This window comes from Leptodactylus fuscus, chromosome 5 (assembly GCF_031893055.1).
Source record: "Leptodactylus fuscus isolate aLepFus1 chromosome 5, aLepFus1.hap2, whole genome shotgun sequence".
NCBI classification, from domain to species: domain Eukaryota; kingdom Metazoa; phylum Chordata; class Amphibia; order Anura; family Leptodactylidae; genus Leptodactylus; species Leptodactylus fuscus.
Window position 1 is genome coordinate 3964293 of NC_134269.1, and position 15571 is coordinate 3979863.

General features: G+C 41.4%; 2 protein-coding genes across 2 annotated transcripts; one reads left to right on the top strand and one right to left on the bottom strand.

Moving 5' to 3' along the window:
• The first annotated feature begins 2166 nt into the window (after window positions 1-2166).
• On the top strand, window positions 2167-4517 carry LOC142204304 (olfactory receptor 5G9-like). Its single transcript, XM_075275615.1, has 2 exons — window positions 2167-2259; window positions 3594-4517. Exons 1-2 carry the CDS (start codon window positions 2167-2169, stop codon window positions 4515-4517), a joined length of 1017 nt encoding a protein of 338 aa, XP_075131716.1.
• A 4001-nt stretch (window positions 4518-8518) lies between these two features.
• Window positions 8519-9271, bottom strand: LOC142204305 (olfactory receptor 5G9-like). Its single transcript, XM_075275616.1, has one exon. It carries the CDS (start codon window positions 9269-9271, stop codon window positions 8519-8521), a length of 753 nt encoding a protein of 250 aa, XP_075131717.1.
• Window positions 9272-15571: the final 6300 nt, after the last annotated feature.

Genomic DNA, 15571 nt, shown 5'->3' on the forward strand with positions numbered 1-15571 from the left:
ATCAGACATCATAAATGTAAGACCATATCCATAAATGATTGGTTGTCAGAGTGAAATCTCTGAGACAACTCCTTTGACCACTCTTATACGTGTTTGTCTCCCTCCGGCCGGTGACTTAGCACTTCCTAAAGAGTAACATCTAATTATAACTTCCTATCATTGAATGCTACAGACAAAGTCCATTTCGGCTTATTAAATTCTGCAGCAACCACATACAAAAATTTACATGGGGGCCCAACACACAGTATGTGGCTACTTTGTAGCTAAACATAGTATAATACTCTCTTATTGGCTCTCAGCTCTAAATAATACTCCATAGTGGCCCTTAAACACTTCATAATGTCTCCCAGTAGACCCCCGCCAATTCATAATGCTCCCCAGTGGCCCCAAAACACATGATAAAGCTCTATAGTAACGCCCAGAACCGTCATAATTTGGAACATAGACACTTAATAATTTCCACCACTGGCCCCCTAACATATTGTAAGTCTCCCCATTAACCCCTATACATGTAATAATGTTCCACAGAGACATTCAGGCACTTCATGCTGTTTCCCATTAGATCCACTTTGTATTTTTATTATGTTTTTTGTACTGTTCTGTATTATTGGGTAGTCAAATTATTTAAGTTTCTTTTATTAGTATTGTAAGGTATTATTTACAGCAGTCACATGGGAACCTAGTGTTTTTTATGATGACGTTGATGGTAGAGATTTAAGGTCATGTTCGGTATTAGGACTGTACAGAAGGTGCGGCCATGGTATCAAAGTCGCAGCCTCTTCTGCTTTGACTGTTCAGTCCAGCATGCATGGGGTTAATCCCCTTGCAGCCGATAGGCGTGGTCGGTCTAATGACAGAATACTGAACGCAACTGCAAGTGGTGTGCCAGTGAAAATACACGGACCCCATAGACTATAATGGGGTCCGTGTGCTTGCCATGAATCATGCTGGTAGGAAAGTAGATTGTGAAATACTTTTCTGTCCACATGATCCCTGTGGAGATCTGGCGGCAAGCACACGGACCCCATTATAGTCTATGGCGTCCATGTGCTTTCACTAGCACACCACTTGCAGTTGCATTCAGTATTCCATTTGGGGGGTCCCTCATGCGGACTTTCCCAGATGGAATACCAACGCAGATGTGATTGAGGCCTTACATTTTGCCAATATCTCAAAAAGAGCACAAAGAGATCACCGAGTGGCTCATAGTGTAATTCAGTACAGAAATAGATGAATATGGGTGAGCGGACATAACAAGACTCACCTTGTGACATTGTGAGAAGGTCACAACAAGCAAAACACATAGGCAAGGTGGAGCAGGAGCTTTGACCACTCGGGTCTTGGACTCAGCCGCCTCCGTTATAGGAATCAATACACCTGAGGAAGGGCGTGTTTTGCCCGAAACGCTTTATGTTTGAGTTGTTGTCTTGCCAATAAAGCCGTTCTTCTGAAATCCACGGTGGGGGCGCACTTCCTTTTATCAGATTCTTATTGGGAGTCTGTCCGCTGGTCTTTTCCATTTACATGTTGCCAATGGTTTTAAGGGATTGAAATAATTAAAAATAGAATAAAAATATATAAAAAATATCACATTAAAAGATTTTCCTATCTGTCAATGACTATTTTTTAATGTATTACAATCCGACTTCCGATCATTTTCCAGTCGATCGCGATCGTGAAATTTGCTTGATCGCCGATCGGCATCCAATCTTTTCCGATCCCGAACGCTCAACCTGAGTCAACATAAATGTCAGCATTTCAATGGTTACATTTACAAGCAAAATCAGACATTATGGAACAAAACGAGTCAGAGCCTTCTCCAGATCTTACACCCTATGGGAATTCTGCAATAATCGAGGTTTTGACAATTATTGTAAACAGATTTAATTGTCTATTCCATAATGGCCGGGAACAAAGGAGACACAGGAGAAAACCGATGACAATCTCTATAGAATTGTTACACAGCGAATCTCGGCTCCAGTGTGAGTATATATACATGAGCCATATACATTGTAGGTGTATAATGACTGTACCTCTCCATGCTACACGTCATGTTTGGGTATAATAGTGACTCCGCATCTACCGTATGGAATATTTCTGGTAACTGGGTTGAAAATAAAGATTTAGAAAATATAATCCAGGAACATGAACATATCTCTTGTAAGTATGGAGACAGGAGATACAGAAACAGTAACTATTTGGGGAATGTTAGGATCGATGCTCAGAGAACAAAAAATTCACATTTTAGAATGTTCTGCTGTAAAAGAGATTTCTAAGTGCTCACCAAGACATTCTATATGTCCAAGAAATGTAGTCTAATCTGATGCTGTGCAAATGGGTTTAGGAAGGTGAAGGAAATGCTGCAAAGTAAGGAATAGAAATAATAATAATAATAATAATAATAATAATAATAATAATAATAATAATAATTGAGGTGAATTAGGTGAGCAGCGCAGTTTAAGGTGGACTGGAGGGGGGTGAGGGTGTTTGCTGGGAGTCCATGGAGAAGGGTGTTGCAGTAGTCTAGGCAGGAGATTATGAGGGCATGGATGAGCATCTTAGTGGTTTCAGGGGTGAGGAAGGAGCGGATTCGATGGATGTTCTTGAGTTGAAGGCGGCAGGAAGTGTTGAGGGTTTGAACGTGCGATTTGAAGGATAGGTCGGAGTCCAGGGTTACCCCAAGGCATCGGGTCCATGGGACAGGGGTAAGTGGGGTTCCATTAACTCTGATAGATGGGTCAGGTAGAGGGGCTGTACAAGGTTGGGCGAAGATGATGAATTCCGTGTTGAGTTTGAGAAAGCGGGAGGAGAGGAAGGAGGCTACGGCCGCTAAACAATCTGGAATTCTGGCCAGCAGGGAGGTAATGTCTGGTCCAGAGATGTAGATTTGGGTGTCATTGGCATAGCAGTGGTACTGGAAACCATGAGATTCTATGAGTTGGCCCAGGCCGAGGGTGTAGATGGAGAACAGGAGGGGTCCTAGGACAGAGCCTTGGGGGACACCTACAGAGAGAGGGTGAGGTGAGGAGGTGGTGTGCGAGTGGGAGACGCTGAATGTGCGGTCAGTGAGGTATGAGGAGATCCAGGAATGGGCCAGGTCTTAGATACCAAGGGATGAGAGAATTACTAACAGGAGAGATTGGTCAACTGTGTCAGAGGCAGAGGAGAGGTCGAGGAGGAGGAGAACAGAGTAATGGTGCTTGGCTTTGGCGGTTAGCAGGTCATTGGTGACTTTTATTAGGGCAGTTTCAGTGGAGTGATGGGGCCTGAAGCCTGACTGAAGTCTGTCAAAGAGCAGGTTGGACGACAGATAAATAAATAATAACCTTATAATAATTGCTGACAATTCCTGATTCCGGGACGTCCAGCAGGTAATTCTTGTTCCGTTTGCGAATCACTAAAATGTGCTCTGAATGACAGAACTAATCACTTATCCAATAACTTGAGCTTATTCGGATCTTATTTTAGATTATTTGTAATTCCACCTTATACAATAACCTGGTAAATATAAGTCACAATTTAACCAAATTTGAGGTTACATTTTATTTTATTTTATTTTCTATTTTTTTTTGTTTTTGTTTTTGTTTTTGCAGGAAAACAATGTAACTGTAGTCAGTGACTTTTTTCTCTTAGGATTTCAAGTCAGCAAGAATTTGAGAATTTTTCTGTTCTCTTTGCTCTTTGTGGTCTACTGGGGGACAATATGTGGGAATCTTCTGATCATGACCTTGGTGTCCACCAGTAAGATCCTCCACACCCCAATGTACTTCTTCATCTCACAACTCTCCATCAGTGACATCTTGTTGACCTCAGACATTGCCCCGATGACACTTCATATTCTACTTAATAACGGGGCGGCCATTACTTTTATTGGCTGTATGACACAGTTTTTTTTCTTCGGAGCTGCAGAAACATTTGAGTGTTTCCTCCTCACAGTGATGTCCTATGACCGATACGTGGCCATCTGTGACCCCCTTCATTATGTCTCCATCATGACAAGTACATTTTGTGTGAAGTTGGTCATCTTGTTCTGGTTTCTTAGTTTTTTCACTGCATCTATTGACATTTTCACACTTTCTAGTCTAAAGTTCTGTGGGTCGAATATCATTGACCATTTGTTCTGTGATCTGGTTCCTTTGCAGGAAATGTCCTGTTCCGATCCATTCCCTATGAAGGTACAAATAAGTTTACTAAGTTTCCCATTACTGATCATTCCCAGTTTAATAATTGTTCTTTCTTACGTGAACATCGTGCGGTCAATTTTACGGATCTCATCTAATATCAGTAGACAGAAAGCCTTCTCCACCTGTAGCTCCCACCTCACTGTGGTCTCCATATTCTACGGGACTATATTCAGCGTTTACATTCTTCCAACGGGTGGCCAAACATTGAATGTTAATAAGATCACATCCCTGCTATATACTGTGTTTACCCCACTGGTCAACCCCATTATATACAGTTTTAGAAACAAAGATATTAAGAAAGTCGTACAGGAAACTATCCAAAAATATTTCTAATTTGTTGTTCAAGTCTATATGGTCTAACAACTAGAAGTGTTGACTTTCTCCTGTCTGATCCGTCTTCCTTCGCTACAATCCCTTATACTGTATCTTCTCACTCTGTCTCCAATCCTTTATGGTTCGATGTGTCCATATGTAATCTATCAACCAACAATTTTATAACAAAAACAAGCCCAACTACCATCTTCATAGACTACTTCTCTCCTCATCTTCTCCGATTCCTATCCACCGACATCTTCTTGGTTACTCTTAGTGACTTTTAGAGATGATCGAATCTACGAATCTCGATCAAGTACTATTAGCTATTCGCAGTAAATATTGGATTCAGAGCCAGCATTGATTGACCGACTGCTATACAGTGTAATCTCATCAGTACTGTATACGGAATTGTGTAGAATGGTGCCAACGGAACCAGCTCAGGATTAATGCTGGGAAGACCAAGGAGATGGTGGTGGACTTTAGTAAGCAGAGGAGTATTGCTAATCCGGTGGACATCCAGGGGACAGGCAATGAGATAGTCAAGACCAATAAGTATCTGGGTGTGCTCCTCAATAATAAGCTGGACTGGGCTGATCACCTGGGTGCACTGCACAGAAAGAGTCATAGCAGGCTCTACCTGCTCAGGAGGCTGAGGGCCTTTGGAGTCCAGAGGACACTTCTTAGAGTCATTTTCATCTCTGTGATTGCTTCAGCCATATTCTTCACAGTGACCTACTGTGGAAGTAGCATACCAGCCAGGGAATTAAATAGACTTGACAGGCTGGTTAGAAGGGCCGGCTCTGTCCTTCAGAGCCCCCTGGACCCAGTACAGGTGGTGGGTGACAGAAGGACACTGTATGTGGTGAGATCCATGCTGGAGAATAACTCCTATCCCTTGTATGACCCAGCACTGGGCAATACTGTCAGTAACCAACCCCAAGTGTGGGTAGGAGCTGTCGGAGATCCTTCCTCCCAACAACAGTCAGGCTACATAATCAACATCAGGCCAAGCAAAGATCACTCGCACAGAGAACTAAATGATCCTGACGTCTTTCTTTTTCTTCTTAGTTGCTATGACTCCTAGTATCTTTTCTATCTGCTATGAGCTTGTATGTGTTCTGTCTTGTAACATATTACTGTATTATCCATGCTGCTGTAACACACTGAATTTCCTGATGGTGGGACTATTAAAGGATTATCTTATCTTATCTTGGTCTGAAACATTATCATACCCTGAAGACTGCCTTTGTAGAACTCTTATCGTATCTATATAGTCACTGCATAGTGGTATGATTAGATAGAATCAGATGAGATAGAAGGCGCACTTCAATAGGCAGCTTCACAGTTATATTAGATTGGACTTTTTTAATTGGTTAAACGCACAACGTGTTTCAGGATACGTAACCCTTTCTCACGTACGTAAAAGGACAGTGTCAGATGGATTCCAGAGGGATGTTTCAAAATTTAAATTTTTACTTTGAACCTTCATTTTTGGGAAGTATTTTTGGGCTCAGGATGATGATAATACGCATTGAGAAACCCCTTGTTTCTAAAATGGGGTCATACACAATCCAATGCTATTAATGTGACCGCCGCCTACTTTTGATGTCAACATTAAATAACTAATCACAGTAGGCACGTGTCATCAGCCATCAGGGCGCACTCATCATTGTGGAAGGCACGATGGATCTACACAAGTATGCATCTATCCTTGCGGACCATGTTCACCCCTACATGTGAATTGTTTTCCCTCAGGATGATGGCATCTACCAGCAACACAATGCAACATGTCATAAAGCTCGCAGTGTACGTGTGTGGTTGGAGGAGCAGCAGGATGAGTTTACCGTACTCCCTTGGCCAGCAAATTTCCCGGACTTGAACCCAATCGAGACTCTGTGGGACCACCTCAGTCGGGTTGTTCATGCCATGGATGCTCAACCACATAACCTAGTGCAGCTGGCCACGGCACTGGAGTTGGCAGGGCTCAACATCCCAGTGACATCATCACAACATCCGCTCTCTTCCTGCACGTCTCAAAGCGGTCCGCTCTGCCAAAGGGGCTTATTCTGGGTTTTGATATGTGCTCACATTAATGTAACTGGACTGTGTATTTTGGGAGTGAATTATTTATTGTATTTCAGAACCTCTGCAAATGCCCATAATACAGTATAAGTGGTATTCACACGGAGTAACGTGGTGCTGATTCTGCCACAATAACTCGCGGCAGAATCAGCGCTGATAATAAGACTCTTATTGACTTCAATGGGTTCCCTTTAATGCGAGGAACATATTGAAATCAATGGGAGTCTTTTTATCAGCGCTGATTCTGCCGCGAGTTATTGTTACAGAATCAGCGCCACTTTACTTCATGTGAATACCACCTAAATGTACAAATTAGGCATCAAACGCACATTGGTGCTCTTTTATTTCTGAACCCTGTCGGCTTTACTGGCAAAAGATTAGGGCCGCATGTAGAGTGTTTCCAAAATCCAGCTTTATTTTTTTTTTAAATGTAGATGGTGAGCCCCACATAGAGCTCACAATGTACATTTTTCCCTATCAGTATGTCTTTTTTGGAATATGGGAGGGAAATCCATGCAAACACGGGGAGAACATACAAACTCCTTGCAGATGGTTTTATGCCCTTGGCAGGATTTGAACACCAGGACTCCAGCGCTGCAAGGCTATAGTGCTAACCACTGAGCCACCGTGTGGCCCCAAAAATACAGCTTTATTGGAAGGACTTCAGATAACGTGTTTTGGGGTATTTGCTCCACTATCAGTGCCCCCCTTCCTCAGATCTAAATGAACAACAATATAAAACTAATCTATTCAAAATTTCCAGTAATTTGCAACAGGCAGTGTAATAAATAGCAATAAATAGCATGCTACTGTTTCTTTAGCTTTCTTTAGGGAGAGCAGTATCCACAAGGTGTTAGGGAATAGCTAGATGACAATTCCCCAGTAGCTGTGAAAACTCTGGGGTGGGACACAATAGACATTGAGCCCTAAGCTGAAGCCCCCTACTGTCTCTTCCTATAGCCAGCCCTATCCTACGTAATAGGCGACAACTCGAAGACGTTCCCTTCCTATACATGTGAGACACAAAACGCAGACAAGATGGACAACAACAAAAGGAGGTCAGCTAGCCAGGGGTCAGATAACAGTCCAGCAATGCAGTGCCAAATCGAAGTCCAAAAAAATAGTCAGTAGGGAAAGCCAGAAGTCAAGGATTAGAATGCAAGCAAAAATAGTGACAGCAAGGAGCAAGTATGCACAAGGCAATAGCAAGCACTGGTGTGAATGAGAGCCAAGACTAAATAGGGAGGAAGAACCCACCCAGAACCTGATAGGAAGGCCGGCTGTCAATCACAGGGCAAAACAAAACTTACCTCTTAGAGGAGCAGAGGGAGAAGAAGGTGAAGGAGATGGTGTGGCGGAAAATCAATTAACAAGGTGAAGGAATAGGACAGTGTTCAGACCATGCAACCAAAAACTCTAAGCAAATTATCAAACTGCACACTCTCCTGCACCGCAGCATCTGAGCAGAGGGCGGCGCAGAGACCAGAACAGGTAGAGATGTTACACTAGGGCCGCCATTTATGACACAGATATCCTCACATCATCACCTAACTTTGCAGTTTTGTTTGATTGAACATAAACAGGAGAGACCTTCCTTTTCTTGGATCCCCTTCCATCCTCTCTATCTGTATTCTCCAGACCCCTAATCTGGTCTTCTCGATGTCCCTCCATATCTAAGTAACTGACTACTGGCTCAATAAGCAGCACGCTCCTCTCAAGGTTGTCAATCACCCCCAGTGTTGCATTCTGATCTTCTAGAATATTATCAATGACCTAGAACATCTGTTAAATATTACACAGTTATTGTCATGCTTGATTCCATGTTTATTATGTCCATGTCATAAATATACCATATAAGTACAGGACAGTCATTTATTCTCTAAGCCATAGAATAACTAAATTGCCATATATAAGACCTACTCAGAAAATAACCTAAATCAGCGCTTGTAAATTGTTCCGTGTATGGCTTTCTTAATATCATTATTCCTCAGACTGTATATAATGGGGTTGATCAGAGGAGTAAACACAGTATATAGCAGGGAGAGGATCTTATTGATGGTCGATGGTTGTCCTCTTGTTGGTAGAATATAAACACTGAACAGACTCCCGTAGAATATGGAGACCACCATGAGGTGGGAGCTACAGGTGGAGAAGACTTTCTGTCTACCAGTACTGGATGAAATCTTTAAGACTGCCCGAACAATATGAGTATAGGACACTACAATGATGGTGGTTGTGATTACTACAGCTGGAGCACCCAAAATTTCAATCTGCAAGCGAACAATAAAGGTGTCAGAACAGGCAATTTTGAGTAAGGGAACAATGTCACAGAATAGATGGTCAATGATATTGGGTCCGCAAAAATATAACTTTGTTGGAGTGATGGTGAGAATGAATGAAACGAAAAAGCCCAACAACCAGCACATGGCGGTCAATGCAACACAAACTCCACTTGTCATGATAGAAGTGTAATGGAGGGGGTTACAGATGGCCACATATCTGTCATAGGACATCACGGTGAGAAGAAGACATTCAATTATTTCTGATGCACCAAAAAAGTAAAACTGAGTGAAACAACCAAAAAAAGTAACAAATTTCCCATTTTTCAGAAGGACGTGGAGCAAGTTGGGGACAATATTTGTGGTCATCAAGATGTCACTGATGGAGAGTTGTGAGATGAAGAAGTACATTGGGGTGTGGAGGATCTTACTGGTGGACACCAATAATATTATCAGGAGGTTCCCACATAGTGTTACATTGTAAACAATGAGGAAGAGAAGGAAGAGAAGATCTCTAAACAATCGACTGCTTTGGAATCCTAAGAGGAAAAATCCTGTGACAACTGTTAGATTGGTCTGAAAGTAAAATTAATAAATACACATGTGAATATCAGGATACAATGGTATCTGCTCCCAGCTCTGTGCACTGTATAATACGGGCATTGGAAGCAACCCAGCACAGCTTATCCTTTAGGGTCTCTGTTAGTCCTCACGTCCATCAGATTGTTACAATCTATCCTAAGGATAAGCCATAAACCTGGACAACCCCTTAACCCCTTCCTCCCACAGCCATTGTCTATTTCTCTATTTTTGCTTTTTAACCCTCTACCTTCCATATTTTAATTTTTATTTTTTGTATTTCACAGAATGGGATTTGGGCTTCATTTGTAATTGGACCAATTAATATTTCATACAATGTACTGTAAACCTGGAAAAAAATCAGAATAGATTTGGTGAAAAAAACGTGTTTGCACCCTTTTATTATGGATTTTTTTTAAATCAGTGTTCACTGTGTGTCCAAAAATGACATGTAATCTGTATTCTGTGGCCCAGCACTGTTATGGCAACACCAAATTTATATAGTTTTAAAACCTTAAAAAAAATTCTAAATTTTGGGGAAAAAAATAAATGAATCTTTGAGTATTCTGATATTCCAACATCCAGAATTTTTTTCAATATTTTCATATATAGGGATCTGCAAAATGTGGAGCGTTTTTTATAATAAGATATTAAACTTTAATGAACCGAACTATGGCATTATAAATAGCGCTGTGACGATGTAAAGAGAACCCGTCAGTAAGTATAAATGCTACATGACATACATTATAGGAGAGCTGCTGCACCTTTGATCTCAGAGACAAATAATTGGATTCAGATGAATTATAAATTAAAATTACACAATATTTATTATATATTGATATTGTCAGGGTGTGGGGTTACTAGGTGGGGTGGCATAGAGACAAAAGTCCAGTTTCTTTAGTCCAAAAACAAAGATAGACTTTTATTTTCACTCAAAAAGGTAGTGCAGCAACAAAAGGAAACAATACAAAAATAAATACCTGCCCGGCCGGGCGCTAACTAAACATAGAATAGGTGACCTCACCTAGAAAAACAGAAATCCAAAAGCCAGTAGAATCATTCAGGACACAGCTCCAAAAGTATGACCTCTCTGTTTGGCTCTCCAGCCAAGCTCTGCCAAAGTGTTGCTGCTGGAGCGGCTTCTTAAGCCTCCTTGATGAGGAGACTCTCTGCAGCTGAGTCTCTGCCGGAACATCCCCAAAGTGTGGACTGGAGGGGGGTGGAATGACAGGTCCCACTACCAACCTACCTGCCATTCCTAAAAATCCAGCCCAATACTGAGCATTTACCAAAACGCTCAGCAGATGAAAGTTGTCTGCAGAGAACAAACATTCTTGGAGTTTTCTCATCTCACCCACCTGAATAGTGTGGGCGAGATGTACACCCCTCCATTACCTGACCAGCCATCGGCTTACAGTATATACTGTTATTATTAGAGATGAGCGAGTAATGTTCAATCAAGTAGGTGTTCGATCGAATACTACGGTATTCGAAATACTCGATCGAACACTAGCTTAAGCTGTTCAAAGTTTAAGGTTCAATGCAGAACCAGCGTTGATTGGCAAAATGCTATACATTCTGCCAATCAACGCTGGTTCTTCTCTTACCTTTAGAAGTCTTCCCCACATCCTCTTCCGGCTGTAATTCACTCTGCCTAGGCATCCAGCCTAGGCAGAGCCGACTGCGCATGTGCAGTCGGCTCTGCTCAGGCATCGGGCCGGATGCCTAGGCAGAGTGAATTCCAGCCGGAAGAGGACACAGGAACCCTGCACTGGGAGAAGACGTCTCGGAGGATCCAGCCCGACCATCACTCGTGGACTTCGTAAATATAATTTTTATCAAATCTTGCGCACCCCTGAAACGAGCATTTCCCCCCATAGACTATAATGGGGTTCAAAATCCGTTCGAACAGTCGAACAGTGTGCGGCTGTTCGAATCGGATTTCGCACCTCGGACATTTTAGTGTTCGCTCATCTCTAGTTATTATCTCTTCTTATATACTACCATGTATGTCACAGGCATGTCAGGTACGTGCGGGCCGACGGCCTGTCAGTATAACACTAGATAGACAAGGTAAAATCCTACAATTCTCTGATATTCCTATTTTACAATATTTTTAATGATTTCCTTTCATGATTTTAATCCTGATAGCCTCAGAGAAAAATTCAAAACCTTAAATAAGTAATGACAAGTGTTATTGTATATAAGTGATACAAAAGAGAGAGAAAACAAATAATATAAATATTTTTAAGAGCCAGACAATGAACACAAAAAACACTTTTCTTTCAGAAAAAAATGAATTATTAAAGGACAAAAATGAAAACAAAGTAAATCTACAAGTTTTATATTTCCACATTTGCAAAGAGTAATGAGCTGTAGTATTTAACTAATCTGTTATTTATTCCTCCAATATAAATTCTTTAAGAAACTGAAAAAATAAAATAAAATGCCAGACTTGCTTTTTTTTTTTTTTTTTTTTTTTTTTTTGCTTATTCTGACGCTCAAACCCAAAAGTAACAAATGAAAGTTATCGCGCAGCTCTATCAAGACAGGAACAACAGGTGACTATAACAAAAAAGCCCAGTAACTTGTCAATTATACTGCACAAGCAACACAATGTACAGAAAAAAAAAAAATCTCCTAAAAACAGTAAAACAAAGCCCTGCAATAAAAATGATATCACAATCAAATTGATGGAATTAAAAAAAAAAACAAAAAAAAAAAACAGGATTCTGAGAATCTGATAAAAAAAGGGAAATATTTTTTAATTTGCAATAAAACAAAACAAGCTGTGCACATGTGGAATTGCTGCAATTGTACAAAATCTATATAACAATAGAATATGGAATAGCTGTTTATTAATCCATTACTTACATCAGATCTCTCCATCTCCAGCCAGTCCATGTCTCTGGATTTCTCTTACTACCTGTATATATAGAAGCACACAGTGACGGCAGAGGATGGTGGGAAATAAGACGGTCGGATGTTCTTGCCATGACCTCAGGTCTCTCCTGTGATTTTACTTCCATGGGAGACAAACATTTGATAATTATTTTTTATCAAGAGATCACAAAATGTTTCATCATTAGATTTTTATGACTTCTGCAAGGACATGACATCGGGTGTCTCGTGTGTTCCTACTTATCGAGGATGAAAACTTCTATTGATAAGTTGTTGTTTAGAGATCAAAAAAGTTTCTTTAGTAAAAATAAAACTTTATAAAACAGATTTCAATTCAAGAAAATGAAGTCAAACAAAGTAACAACTGCCAGGAATCTTTAATATGTAGGATCTGGTAGATGACAGTGGACATCAGGCCATACACACAGTCTATTGTAACATATTACTCTGTATTATCCTGTATCTGTATTACTATGCTGCTGTAACACGCTGAAATTTCCCCAAGGTGGGACTATTAAAGGATTATCTTATCTTATCTTATTGACCCCTCTGTCTCCACTAGACCTCTCGGTCCTCTACAGTCTTCTCTCGTCTGTTTCCTTTAGGCTTCCCGTCTACTTCAGAGCCTTCTGACGTTCCAAACTCATCCATCCATAAATCACGACCACTCTGGCTCTTCCTTCTTCTCCAGACACCATTGTCTACTAACCATATCTCTGCCAGTCACTTCTAATGGGATGGAGAACTGGTCATGTTGAAATCTAATATGCCCAGGTTTGGTTTTACCTTGTTTTAGACTCTGATGGCCACAAATTGTCAAATAGGTTTAGAGGTTTGGTAGAATATTCTCAGTACTGTGCTGTACATTGGGAGGAGGAGGAAAATCTCAACACACCATGTTGTATACGGACAGTACACGGCAGTCATATTATGGGTAAAGGATAGGATTTATACAACTGCTGGTCCATATAACCCCTTTGAGGACAATAAAAGATACAGATATGTCCTTCTTTACTGTTTCCCTCTCTTGGCCGGACATGAGTGTAAGGGGATAACCAGCTTTTCAAAACCATGTAACTTCATGACAATCTGTCATAAAATGCTATCAGTGTCTAGGTGAGGCCACTTGGTGGTTTTGTTGTCATTACAGTCTGCCAAGGGTTCTTCTAAAGTGTTGTTGTATTGTATTGTATAGCTTAAATAAAACTATGGATTTCTTATCAAAAGTTAATAGACGGACTCACCTTTATCTCATCAATAACCTGATATATAACATGTAACTAACCATGATGTTATAAACTTTACACTGACACTAAGTTAATCACATGTCATTGGAAATTTCTAACTGTGGAAATGATTCCTCAAACTTGAACTGAAATCTGCAGCCGTCCACTTTGTAGTCGTCATCTGAGCACGTGTTGTACCTGGTCTGTCCTCTGGGCCATGTTGTTTTGGAATAGAGTTATTTCAGCCAAGACATTTTAATACTGCGACCTAGTTGTGGTCTTAACAAGGATTCCCTCTTCTCAGACCTTCTAACCCCCATTCGGTGTCATCTTCAAAGAGAGAGGATTGGGCGGCTCCATCAATCCAATTTTTTTCTGAACTCCCAGAAACCAGAATTAGTGCTGTCAGGAATGACTCCTAATTGCAAGTCAGAGTTTATCCATCCCTGCTACTTACTGCTGCCTCAATCCTGCATTGGAGAGTACCTAGTGAAATCACCTCCATGCTGAATGATACACAGTCCATTCCTATTAATGTGACCACCGACTCCTACTTTTGATGTCAACGTTATATAACCAATGGCAGAAGGCCCGTGTCATCAGCCATCTGGGTGCACTCATCATTGTGGAAGGCATGATGGATCAGCACCAGTATGCATCTATCCTTGCGGACCATGTTCACCCCTACATGTGAATTGTTTTTCCTCAGGATGATGGCATCTACCAGCAGGACAATGGGACGTGTCATAAAGCTCACAGTGTACGTGCGTGGTTGGAGGAGCACCAGGATGAGTTTACCGTACTCCCTTGGCCAGCAAATTCCCCGGACTTGAACCCAATCGTGAATATGTGGGACCACTTCGATCGGGTTGTTTGCGCCATGGATGCTCAACCACGTAACCTAGCGCAGCTGGCCACGGCACTGGAGTCGGCACGGCTCAACATCCCAGTGACATCATCACAACATCCCCTTTCTTCCTGCACGTCTCGCAGCGGTCCGCTCTGCCAAAGGGGGTTATTCTGGATTTTGACAGGTGGTATATATACAGTGTTGGCCAAAAGTATTGGCCCCCCTGCAATCTGTCAGATAATACTCCTTTTCTTCCAGAAAATGATTACAAGCCCAAACTCTTTGGTATTAATATCTTCATTTATTTTGCTTGCAATGACAAAAACACATATAATTTTAACAGAAAGTCCGTGTAGGAAAACTCTGTGAACTTTCTGTTCAAAGCTGTGCAGGAAGCACCCCGATGCGTTCACGTCATAGTATTTCCCGCAGCGCTTTATCGCTGTGTTTCCGGTCTGTGGGATAAGTTCCTTAGGCTTAGGGTAAGTTTGCACAGGGTCGCGTGCTCCGCTCCGGATTAGGCCCAATGAATGGGCCTAGTCAGGAGGAGGGAGTGTCTTCAGGCCGAATCGCGAGATGAATCAGCCTGAAGTATGAGCACCTCGCTTCTTTTTCCGGGAGCCGGTTTGTTCCGGAACACTTGTGTGAACTTCCCCTTAGAGTCACTAAGGATCTGTGGCAGTAAGTTTGTGGACAGATTTGACAGGGAAGAAAGGTCATTAAGGAAGTTAAGTGTTTTGTCGACAAAAGGATGGGGAAGACCCTGAACCCTGATCCAAAGTCGCAGTGTCACTGTCAGATGTGATCAGGAGAACTCGACCAAACAAATGGACACTGCGCTACTCCAGAATGGAAATCAACACGCACTTTATTGAAAATTCTTTACACGACTCAATAAACACAGCGTTTCGGGGATTCCCCCTTTTTCAAGTGTATCAGAATACACACACGTATCCAAATGTCATAAAACAAGGGAACAAGGGATAGGATCGTATCAGAAACCATCATACAGTAAAAACCATACATAATGAACAATTACTAAATAAAAGGTGCCAAATACATATAAAAGCAAAAAGTGTATATATATACACTTTCTAGGCAGGTTTATATGCTAACCTGCCTAGAAAGGAAGCCAGAACAAGCTCTTGTACACAA

Coding starts and splice junctions, on each gene's coding strand:
- LOC142204305 (XM_075275616.1), bottom strand. CDS start 9,271: ATGTACTTCTTCATCTCACAACTCTCCATCAGTGACATCTTGATGACC.
- LOC142204304 (XM_075275615.1), top strand. CDS start 2,167: ATGGAGACAGGAGATACAGAAACAGTAACTATTTGGGGAATGTTAGGA. Junction 2,260..3,593: donor ACATTTTAGAATGTTCTGCT/GTAAAAGAGATT, acceptor TTGTTTTTGCAG/GAAAACAATGTAACTGTAGT.